Here is an 11,665-nt window from a genome sequence, read left to right as displayed (position 1 = left end):
CCGTTGCATGTAAAAACAGAAAACATGAATGACACACATTGACATGACACATTGAAACACAAACAAACAAACAAATTGACATCATACATGGGTAAAGATAGTCGAGAGCACATTGTCCACCACTTCGCCTATCTCCGGTTTAGCATCAAAGTCGATTGATGGACAAAATACTTTTTTAGTCTAACCTTCTTGAAAAGTGGTACCGCGTATCTCCTTCCTGAGGGCAATAACCTGTATTCACTATACAAAACATGACTAGTGTTTGAGGTGATGTTTTTTGCCAACCTCAGCATGCTGTTGTCATACGTGGAAGTATACAGCTCCTGAAGTGGTTGTCCAACAATCTTTGAACAAATGTTTAGTTGTTGTAACATTTGTGACATTGTTGTAACATTTGTGACATTTGTGATATAGAATGTCTGTAAAAGAGCCAATCACATTTGACGACAGGCTATAGTATACAACTGAACACAATAACAGTGTTTTTGTTGTTTTGTCATCGACTCAAAACGATACCAATTTAGAGCACACCTTCATGCAGGTAAACCTGTGGTAATGGAGATGCAAATCCCAGCTGCGCTGGGCTACTGCGTCGATTCGAGCCAAGCCAAACCAGTGTATTAGAAGGGGGAAAAAAAATCGGTAGTTTGTCTGTCTGTTAATGGAACAGTGCGATCTTTTTTCAGTAACTGATTGTAACAGGTAACCGATTACAAACGAACAACATACGCACATACCGGTATTAGGATTAGGTGATATTTAAAAAAAACAAAAAAAACAACACAATAATAATACTTTAATGACAATACTTAAAACACTTCAAATTTGCGTTTTAGGATCTCTATAAAAACCAACCAGACGTCAAACTTTCTCTTGCTTTTTCAATTTCTAGTTATCGTTCGTAATGTAAAGCGCAGAACGGGTGAGCGGAGCTCGACATGTCGGTGCTTCTTTTGGTACAAACTCCGCCGCGTCTTGCTTGACAAAACTAACGAACACCCGTTGCTACGGAGTTGTTTGGGGTAGCATGGTGCGTTGCCAGGCGACGAGTGAGGCGGTGGGACAGTGAAAACCTAATCAAACTCTAACCAAAGAAGCGGACTCATTCATATTAGTAACGTTGGATATTAAAGTAGAGCGAGTGGTCCCTACATGATGGGTCGGATCCTATAACCATGGCAGCGGGTTCGGTCGCAGCTCCGCGCCTCATACCCCTCCGCGCGCCGGGTCACGGAAGGGCAGGGCATGAGGTGGACACCGCAACACCTGTTGAGATGAAATCAGGTACAGACAAATCCTTCTTTACTACGTTCTTGTCTTCTTCAAATACTTCTTACTTCACTGTTTTATTTTCTTCCAAAACTATCTTTATGTTGTGTTTGTGTCAGCAGGATGGGAAAATCGACCAGCCAAGCAATGGCATTAGCAAATAACGCTGCTAATGGTCCAATCTTTGCATTCACCCGTAGTCCAAGGGTTTATCTGTCATGAGTCCTCTCATTCAGAAAGTTTGTCTTCATCGGGTCAGAGTTGAGAAACATTCTTAAAGGTTCATAATAGTCTGTGTCAAAATAAGTACCACATAAAAACCGTAAGTAGCAATTGAGTTAATGAGAAGAAACACTTTATGAAGGGTCACATCAACCGCTCCCCCTACCTCCCCAAGCCTGCACCTCCTATACCTCCCCCAGCCTGCTCCTCTTCCTACCCCCCCCCCCCCAGCATGCTCCTCCTCCTACCCCCCCCCAGCTGCTCCCCCTACCTCCCCCAGCCTGCACCTCCTTCCTCCCCAAACTCCACAGGACAGTCAGAGAAGGTGTTATTGCTACAGACTCCACAGGACACAACACCAGTAACACACACAGACAGTGCTCCTGACTGCCTGTGTGTGTGTGTGTGTGTGTGTGTGTGTGTGTGTGTGTGTGTGTGTGTGTGTGTGTGTGTGTGTGTGTGTGTGTGTGTGTAGACTCTACAGATGTGCAGATCTTCTACACTCTGGATGGTAGTAGTCCCGAGGCGTGGCGGACAGTGCGAGGGGGGGAGAACTCCACCATGAGGTACAGCGGAGCCCTCCTCCTCCCCCCAGGGAAGGTCTCCGTCAAGGCTGTGGCTGTCACCAGGTGAGGCCTTCATTAACCAATTAACCCAGCTGTAACCAGGTGAGGCCTTCATTAACCAATTAACCCAGCTCTGACCAGGTAAGGCCTTCATTAACCAATTAACCCAGCTGTGACCAGGTGAGGCCTTCATTAACCAATTAACCCAGCTGTAACCAGGTGAGGCCTTCATTAACCAATTAACCCAGCAGTCACCAATTGAGCCCTCCATTAACTCATTATCCCAGCCGTCACCAGTTGAGACCTTCATTAACCAATTAACCAAGCTGTCACCAGGTGAGGCTTTAATTTACTCATTAACCCAGCGTTCACCAGGTGAGGCTTTAATTTACTCATTAATCCAGCTGTAACAAGGTGAGGCCTTCATTAACTCAATAACCCAGCTGTAACCAGGTGAGGCCTTCATTAACTCATTAACCCAGCTGTAACCAGGTGAGGCCTTCATTAACTCTTTAACCCAGCTGTAACCAGGTGAGGCCTTCATTAACTCTTTAACCCAGCTGTAACCAGGTGAGGCCTTCATTAACTCATTAACCCAGCTGTAACCAGGTGAGGCCTTCATTAACTCATTAACCCAGCTATCACCAGGTGAATTGATGAATAAAAAATATTATTATGAAATAATGCCCCCCCCCCTTCTCCCCCCCTTCTCCAGGGATGGCAGGCAGAGTTCTACCGTGACCAAAGTGTTCTTGGTGTCGGCAAATGTAACGTCGCTGAGAGGCCAGGAAGACCTCAAAGACAAGGTACTACAGCTCTAATATCCTACTAAAGACTTATACACTGCACTGCTATGATTACTAGCGATACCATAAAAAGTACTACCACACACAGAGAACCTTTGACCTCTGACCTCACAGGGATGTGGCCAGGAGACACTGCAGTGGACAGGAAGGGGTACCCCCAGCCGGTCTCTGCCGCAAAGTCCTGCAGCTGTGGAAGGTGGTGCATCCTGTACTACATCACATCCTGTGTGTTCTGTGACCCCTGACCCTGTGTGTTCTGTGACCCCTGACCCTGTGTGTTCTGTGTGTGTTCTGTGTGTTCTGTGTGTGTTCTGTGTGTTTCAGATGTTCTAAGATCATCTGGAGGCGCTCGGTTTCTCAGTGGTCGTCTGGGACCCCAAGACCCCCAGACCCAGAAGAGCTCCCCCCCTACAGAACCCCCAAGACCGGTACCCCCCCCCCCCAACCCCCCTCACCACATCACTAACTACAGGACATCACCACATCACTAACTACATGGCATAACTAGATTAATTACGAAATGGCATAACTACATGACATAAGTACATCACGAACTACATGACCACTGCGTCACTAACTACATGACATAACCACACCACATCACTACATGACATAACTGCACAACATCACTACATGACATCACTACATGACCTCACTACATGACATCACTACACGACATAACTACACAACATCACTACATGACATCACTACATGACATCACTACATGACATCACTACATGACATCCCTACATCAAATCACTACATGACATCACTACATCACATCACCACATGACATATCTACACAACATCACTACATCACATCACTACATGACATCACTACATGACATCACTACATGACATCACTACATCACATCACTACATGACATCACTACATGACATCACTACATGACGTCCCTACATGCAGCCCCCTGGCAGCCCTCAGCCCTCCTAACCTCCTGTAACCTTCCCAGAGGACACTGCAGGCCACAACAGGCCACACCCAGAGCACTAGGGTCCAGCGAGAAGCGGACTTCCTCAGGTAACGAGCCGGTCTGTCTGTAGTCGGTCTGCCTACTCTTTCTGTAGTCTGTCTGTTCACAGTCGGTCTGTGTGCTCTGTCTGTAGTATGTATGTCTGTCGACTCTATCTGAAGTCTGCCTGACCACTGTCTCTCTGTCTACTCTACCTGTAGTCTGTCTGTCGTCTCTATCTTTCCAGGTGTACCAGCTGTGTATTTTATCTCTCCAGGTGTACCAGGTGTATTATATATGTCCAGGTGTACTATATCTGTCCAGGTGTACCAGGTGTTTTTGTGATCGTCCGTCTGATCCATTCTCGCGGTTCTGTGTCCACTGTGGTGCCTCACTTCCTCCCGTCCCGGGACAAAGACTGCCCCCTACTGAGGCAGGACAGGTACTGCACCTCATACACCACATACCTCCCACACAGCTTACACACACTAAACACCTAAAAAGCACCTCACCTGATAGCATTTAGGCAACAAAGTTGTTGGATGTGCTTGGGCCATGTGCAGGTAGATGAGGTTCTTTATAGGAGTTGTCGTACGTGTTGTGTGTTTCAGATGGGGGTGTGTTTTGTCTGTAACACACTGGTGCCTGTCAACACGCCTTCCTGTCTGATCTGTGAGGCGGCCATCCCACCTCAACTACGCCCCCAAGCCCGCATCAAGTTGAAGGTACCTGACCGCAGCCAGGAGCATGTAGCTGGAGGTACCAGTGTAACGTGGTTTACTAATATGTCTATTTCCTACGTGTGTGTGTGTGTGTGTGTGTGTGTGTGTGTGTGTGTGTGTGTGTGTGTGTGTGTGTGTGTGTGTGTGTGTGTGTGTGTGTGTCTGTGTGTGTGTGTGTGTGTGTGTGTGTGTGTGTGTGTGTGATTGCAGAACAAAGTCTTGTGTGTGGTGTGTTGCAGTGTGAACCCAGGTCATATCTCCCACTGTGTGACCTGTGAGAACCGACTCGTCCCCACTCCTGCCTGGGTAAGACCTGACCTCCGACCCCACACAACCATGCTAACTGTTTTCCAATGTGTTGTGAGGTTACAGTGTGTTGTGTTGTTACAGTGTGTTGTGTTGTTACAGTGTGTTGTGAGGTTACAGTGCGTTGTTACAGTGCGTTGTGAGGTTACAGTGTGTTGTTACAGTGTGTTGTGAGGTTACAGTGTGTTGTTACAGTGTGTTGTGTTGTTACAGTGTGTTGTGAGGTTACAGTGCGTTGTGAGGCTAGTGTGTTGTGAGGTTACAGTGTGTTGTTACAGTGTGTTGTGAGGTTAAAGTGTGTTGTAACAGTGTGTTGTGTTGTTACAGTGTGTTGTGAGGTTACAGTGTGTTGTGAGGTTACAGTGTGTTGTTACAGTGTGTTGTGTTGTTACAGTGTGTGGTGAGGTTACAGTGCGTTGTGAGGTTACAGTGTTCTGAGGTTACAGTGTGTTGTTACAGTGTGTTGTGTTGTTACAGTGAGGTTGCAGTGTGTTGTGAGGTTAGTGTGTTGTGAGGTTACAGTGTGTTGTTACAGTGCGTTGTGAGGTTACAGTTTGTTGTTACAGTGTGTTGTGTTGTTACAGTGAGGTTACAGTGTGTTGTGTTGTTACAGTGTGTTGTTACAGTGCGTTGTGAGGTTACAGTGTGTTGTTACAGTGTGTTGTGTTGTTACAGTGAGGTTACAGTGTGTTGTTACAGTGCGTTGTGAGGTTACAGTGTGTTGTTACAGTGTGTTGTGTTGTTACAGTGAGGTTACAGTGTGTTGTTACAGTGCGTTGTGAGGTTACAGTGTGTTGTTACAGTGTGTTGTGTTGTTACAGTGAGGTTACAGTGTGTTGTTACAGTGCGTTGTGAGGTTACAGTGTGTTGTTACAGTGTGTTGTGTTGTTACAGTGAGGTTACAGTGTGTTGTTACAGTGTGTTGTGAGGTTAGTGTGTTGTGAGGTTACAGTGTGTTGTTACAGTGCGTTGTGAGGTTACAGTGTGTTGTTACAGTGTGTTGTTACAGTGTGTTGTGTTGTTACAGTGTGTTGTTACAGTGTGTTGTGTGGTTAGTGTGTTGTGAGGTTACAGTGTGTTGTTACAGTGTGTTGTGAGGTTAGTGTGTTGTGAGGTTACAGTGTGTTGTTACAGTGCGTTGTGAGGTTACAGTGTGTTGTTACAGTGTGTTGTTACATTGTGTTGTGCGGCCCCAGACGGCGGCCCCCCCCCCGCCCCCTGCTGGCGACCAGAGGCTGGCCTGCTCCCAGTGTCAGCGCACCAACCACCAGGACGCTAGGTTCTGCGACTGGTGCGGCGCCAAGGTACCTCCTTAACCACCTCTAACTACCACTAACTACCTCTAACTAGCTGGAACTACCTCTAACTACCACTGACTACCTCTAACTAGCTGGAACTATCTCTAACTACCACTGACTACCTCTAACTAGCTGGAACTACCTCTAACTACTACCGACTACCTCTAACTACCTGGAACTACCTTTAACTACCTGCTACTACCACCAACTACCTCTAACTGCCTCTAACTAGCTGGAAAACTACCTCTAACCACCACCAACCACCTCTACCTACCACCCAATACTACTCCCTAACTCTAACCAAGTACCGCACAACTACCATTTCACTCACCACATAACATTCGACCACCGATCATGTAACAACGGGTCGACCTTCTACAGACTCAGACTAGCCAACCAATCCCCCCTAACCGCCGTGTGCGTCTGTGTGCGTGTGCGTGTGTGGTTGTGTGCGCGTGCGTGCGTGCGTGCCTGCCTGCCTGCCTGCCTGCGTGCGTGCGTGCGCGCGTGTGTGTGTGTGTGTGTAGCCCTCCCACCCTCTGAGCAGTGTGTTATGCGGGGGCTGTGGCGCCAGCAGCCACCCCTACGCCTCCTACTGCTCCGCATGCGGCCTCCTATTGGTCGCCCCCCCACGAAGCCACGCCTCCTCTGTCCCTGCACGGGGGGCACCCCCACAGGTCTGTTATACACGCTACAGCCAAAACGACTACTAGTACTACAACTAGCAATACCAAGAGTCATTGTGTGGAGTACTACCTTTAAAGATTAACGCATTCATGTTCCCAGGGGTCACGGTTGACCGCCAATGGAGTCACCTGGCGGTCCCTGCGCTCCCCAAACTCCTCCCACAGCACCTCACAGGCCACGCCCACCCGGGCCAGAGCCCCGCCCACCGAGGACCGGCAAACCCAGACAGTGGGTCTGTTCTACCCGTCTGGCGCTGAACTACAGAAGAGTCACCAGCAGAGGGAGCTGGCGGAGCAGGCAGCGCCTCGCAGGCCACTACTCACTGCAGTGAGCCCGGGAAGAGGTGGACGACACATTTACGTCTTCATATAACTACATACTATATTAAATGATCAATATAATAAACTCAACCTAAATTAGGTAATTAATAATTAATAATAAATTATACTATATTTGACGATAAATACAATTGATTGAAGGATGCGGATGCGTTTCAGGGTACTGGAGGCAGCAGGTAGATCATGTGTGTGCTCACCTGCGCGCCTACGCCCAGAACAACCCCCACTTCAGAACGCTGCTGGGGGAGCCTCGGATGGGGCGGGTGAGACCACACACACACACACACACACGCACAACACATGCACAACACACACACTCACAGGCTCACTCTCTCTCCCAGATGGCGACCGTTGTGATCAAGGAGGACGACTTCGAAGTGAGTCTAAGGCTCAGCTTCCTGCTGGGGGGGCCGGAGCCCCCGGGCACCCAGGTGAGTCCCTCTGTTCGGGGTCCCGGTCAGGGTCCTGGTCGGGGTCCCGGTCAGGGTCCTGGTCGGGGTCCCGGTAGGGGTCCCGGTAGGGGTCCCGGTCAGGGTCCCGGTCGGGGTACCGGTCGGGGTCCTGGTAGGGGTCCCGGTAGGGGTCCTGGTAGGGGTCCTGGTAGGGGTCCCGGTAGGGGTCCCGGTCAGGGTCCCGGTCGGGGTACCGGTCGGGGTTCTGGTAGGGGTCCTGGTAGGGGTCCCGGTAGGGGTCCCGGTCGGGGTCCTGGTCAGGGTCCTGGTTGGGGTCCCGGTAGGGGTCCCGGTAGGGGTCCCGGTCAGGGTCCCGGTCGGGGTACCAGTCGGGGTCCTGGTAGGGGTCCCGGTAGGGGTCCCGGTAGGGGTCCCGGTCAGGGTCCCGGTCGGGGTACCGGTCGGGGTTCTGGTAGGGGTCCTGGTAGGGGTCCCGGTAGGGGTCCTGGTCGGGGTCCCGGTAGGGGTCCCGGTAGGGGCCCGGTCGGGGTACCGGTCGGGGTCCTGGTAGGGGTCCTGGTAGGGTCCTGGTAGGCGTCCTGGTAGGGTTCCCGGTAGGGGTCCTGGTAAGGGTCCTGGTAGGGGTCCCGGTAGGGGTCCTGGTCGGGCTGAAGACTGTTTTCTTGGTTGTGCAGGCTAGCAGAGAGAGGCGTGCTGGGGAGAGCCCGGACCAAACCCAGACCCTGAGCAGCGTTACAGAGGGACAGAACCCTGGGATCAACCCTACCAGTCTGGGTGAGGATACCTTACCAGACTACCTGTAGCTCTACCTGTCTACCTGTAGCTCTACCTGTCTACCTGTAGCTCTGTCTACCTGTAGCTCTAACTGTTTACATGTAGCTCTTCCTGTAGCTCTACCCGTAGGCCTAACTGTTTACCTGTATCTCTAACTAGCTCTACCTGTCTACCTGTATAGCTCTACCTGTCTACCTGTAGCTCTACCTGTAGCTCTGTCTACCTGTAGCTCTAACTAGCTCTACCTGTCTACCTGTATGTTACCTGTCTATCTGTAGCCCTAACTGTTTACCTGTTTCTCTACCTGTATCTCTAGCTGTAGCTCTACCTGTAGCTCTACCTGTATCTCTACCTGTAGCTCTACCTGTAGCTCTACATGTATCTCTAGCTGTAGCTCTACCTGTGTCTCTACCTGTAGCTCTACCTGTAGCTCTACATGTATCTCTAGCTGTAGCTCTACCTATAGCTCTACCTGTAGCTCTACCTGTAGCTATATATGTATCTCTACATGTAGCTCTAACAGTGTATTCTGATGTTCTGATTGGCAGGAAAGAAGCAACCAGCACCCCGGCCCAAGCCCCGCTTGCAGACTACCCAGAAGCCCCTGGTAGGTGACGGTTGTTGCTCAGCAACAACAGTCCTTCAACACCATGGAAACAGAGTCTTTCATAGAGCGCTTGATTTGTTCTGCAGGACGGCCTGCTGCTGAAGGAGGTCGGCCCGGGGGGGCAGGGCGGCGTAGCTGTGGTGCAGCAACTCCTCGACCAGGTGACCAACACCCTGTCCGCCCCTTTAAGGACTAACTTTAACTTTAAGGAGAGACCCAAACTTTAAGCATAAATGTTACTTTTAAGGAGAGACCCCACCTTTAAGCCCGAACATTACCTGTAGGGAGAGACCCCACCTTTAAGGACAAACTCTACTTATAGGAAGAGACCCCACCTTTAAGGAAAAACGACACCTATAGGGAAGACCCCGCCTTTAAGGAAGAACTATACCTATAGGAAAGACCCCACTTTTATGCACAACCGTAACATATAACGAAATACGTCACCAATGAATAAAATAAATACATGTACTTTTAAATTGACTTTTTAAGGACTACACCTTTAAGTGGGACCACACATATAAGACAGACACCAACTTTAAGGGGAGACTTCCCCTTTAAGAGAGAACCCAGCTTTAAGTGAGGCCTCACCTTTAAGGTGAGACCCCGCCTTTAAGACTTGACCTATAATGATTGACAGGGGGCAGACCCGATGTGTCAGGACAGTGAGGGGCAATCCGTCCTGGTGGTTGCCGTAGTGAACGGACGCCCCGACATCATCCCTGTCCTGGTACAGAGAGGAGCCGATGTCAACCAACAGTCTGGGCCGTAAGAGGACACACACACACACAGTGATACACACATACACCTACCTGCCTCCAAAGGTGTTTTTGATACTTTTTACCTGCTGGTCTGTATACGATTTAATGTATAAACTAGTACTGTTAGAGGTGCTGTAGGTATGATTCAATATATACTAGTAGTATTAAAGGTGCTGTAGGGAAGGATAATATATAAACTAGTATTATCAATGGTGCAGTACGTAAGTCGTACGTGTCAATCACAGGTGTGTGTAATTCAACACTACTCAAGGGCGAAGAAACGTAGAGAGGGAGGGCATGTTGTTTTGGTTGCTTAGTAGTTAGTCGTTCTCCCTCTCTTTAGAACACTTGACTCTAAGCTGCAGCACCTTTAAGTGCGTTTGTGTTGCAGGTTCAAGAACACTGCTCTCCACGAGGCAGCATCGCAGGGCTCTGGAGGCCTGCAGTCTGCTAAAGTCCTGCTGGGGTAACACACACCTTTGTTTTGTCTTTCAAATGTACTCCTGGTGACGAGGTGTACATCCTGTGTGACGGTGTGTTCTTCCCGTTGGACTGAATGTACTTTCTGTGTGATGAGTTTACTTCCTGTGTGAAAGGCATTCTTCCTCTCTGGCTAGATGTACTACCTTTATGCCTAGGGATGCTTCCTGTCTGTCAGGCAGTACTTCCTGCCTGACGTGGTGTACTTCCTGTCTGACGCAGTGTACTTCCTGCCTGACGCAGTGTACTTCCTGTCTGACGGGGTGTACTTCCTGTCTGACGGGTTGTACTTCCTGTCTGACGGGGTGCGCTTCCTGTCTGACGGGGTGCGCTTCCTGTCTGACGGGGTGCGCTTCCTGTCTGACGGGGTGTGCTTCCTGTCTGACGGGGTGCGCTTCCCATCACAGGTGCAGAGCCCGGATGAAGAGGAACGCTCAGGGCGACACGCCGTACGACCTCTCCCTGACCTGCGGCTGCCCCCCCATGGTGCAGCTTCTCGCGGCCCAGCTGGGACACACCCTGCTGGGCACGCTGCTGCCGAACCCGGCCAGGATCAGCCTGGAGCCCACAGCCACCGCCAGCAGCAGCAGCAGCAGCGGCTGACCCTCACCGACAGGACCGATCGACAGTCGGGGATAAACTGCTGCCCAGAGGACCGCATGATGACATCATAGCGAGGGCCGGTCGGACAGGAGGGTGAACCAGGCTGAAGGGCAGCTGTGGTAGGGTGGTTCTACAGAAGTGTGTGCTCCACTATCGGTGACATCACCCGCACCATGGAAACAGAAGCATGTATCAACAGTCAGATAAACTGAACACACGAGGACGCTGGGTTTGGCCTTCAGGATCCAGGCGACAGATGGAGCGCAGCACTTTGAACTCAAAGTGTACTTGGGTTTAGAAATGAAGAAAGCTGTTGGTGGTTAACTTCTGCTGGCTTAAGTGTTAAATTACAACTGAAATTAACACCTCTCTGCATATGTAATCTTTGTAACTTGTTATTTCTCTTGTTGGGACAGATGTTTTTTAGAAATATTAAAATACATATAACTTCTATCATACTGACCTCCGACCACAGCACAGTCTGACACACAGGATATGAGGTCATCATTACACATCATGAACATCACCCTTAACCCTCTCTGATCTACTATTTAGCCATGAAGTAGGCACATCATCCAAAAGAAACTCAGTGATTCAGATCCATATCATTAGGAGCAGATCAGTGGTTAGGGGGCATCTTGGTCTAGGATGATTACAGGTAGACTGAGGACATCGGGATCGAACACTTTTATCTGGGAGTCACCCTGGACACCAGACTATCATATTAATATCACACGAACATCAGACCATTACGCTGACCACCAGACCCCAACCATCTGTAACCCAACAGTACCAGTCTGTACAGGTTACCCAAGGACGCCAATGACCAATCAAGTGTGAGC

At 49.8% G+C, this 11,665-nt stretch overlaps 1 protein-coding gene across 1 annotated transcript; it reads left to right on the top strand.

Annotated features, from left to right (window-relative positions):
- Positions 1-836: 836 nt before the first annotated feature.
- Positions 837-11,276, top strand: dzank1 (double zinc ribbon and ankyrin repeat domains 1). Its single transcript, XM_030351069.1, has 20 exons — positions 837-1,284; positions 1,967-2,120; positions 2,773-2,863; positions 2,978-3,059; positions 3,188-3,291; positions 3,835-3,902; positions 4,159-4,276; positions 4,446-4,559; positions 4,767-4,862; positions 6,059-6,166; positions 6,688-6,837; positions 6,947-7,190; positions 7,345-7,448; positions 7,527-7,616; positions 8,273-8,372; positions 8,921-8,979; positions 9,066-9,140; positions 9,620-9,747; positions 10,132-10,206; positions 10,628-11,276. Exons 1-20 carry the CDS (start codon positions 1,176-1,178, stop codon positions 10,821-10,823), a joined length of 2,265 nt encoding a protein of 754 aa, XP_030206929.1. The 5' UTR covers positions 837-1,175; the 3' UTR covers positions 10,824-11,276.
- The last annotated feature ends 389 nt before the right edge of the window (positions 11,277-11,665 follow it).

Source organism: Gadus morhua, chromosome 3, assembly GCF_902167405.1.
Source record: "Gadus morhua chromosome 3, gadMor3.0, whole genome shotgun sequence".
NCBI classification, from domain to species: Eukaryota; Metazoa; Chordata; class Actinopteri; order Gadiformes; family Gadidae; genus Gadus; species Gadus morhua.
Note: the sequence above shows the minus strand (reverse complement) of the source record. Positions and strands in the feature narration are given on the sequence as shown.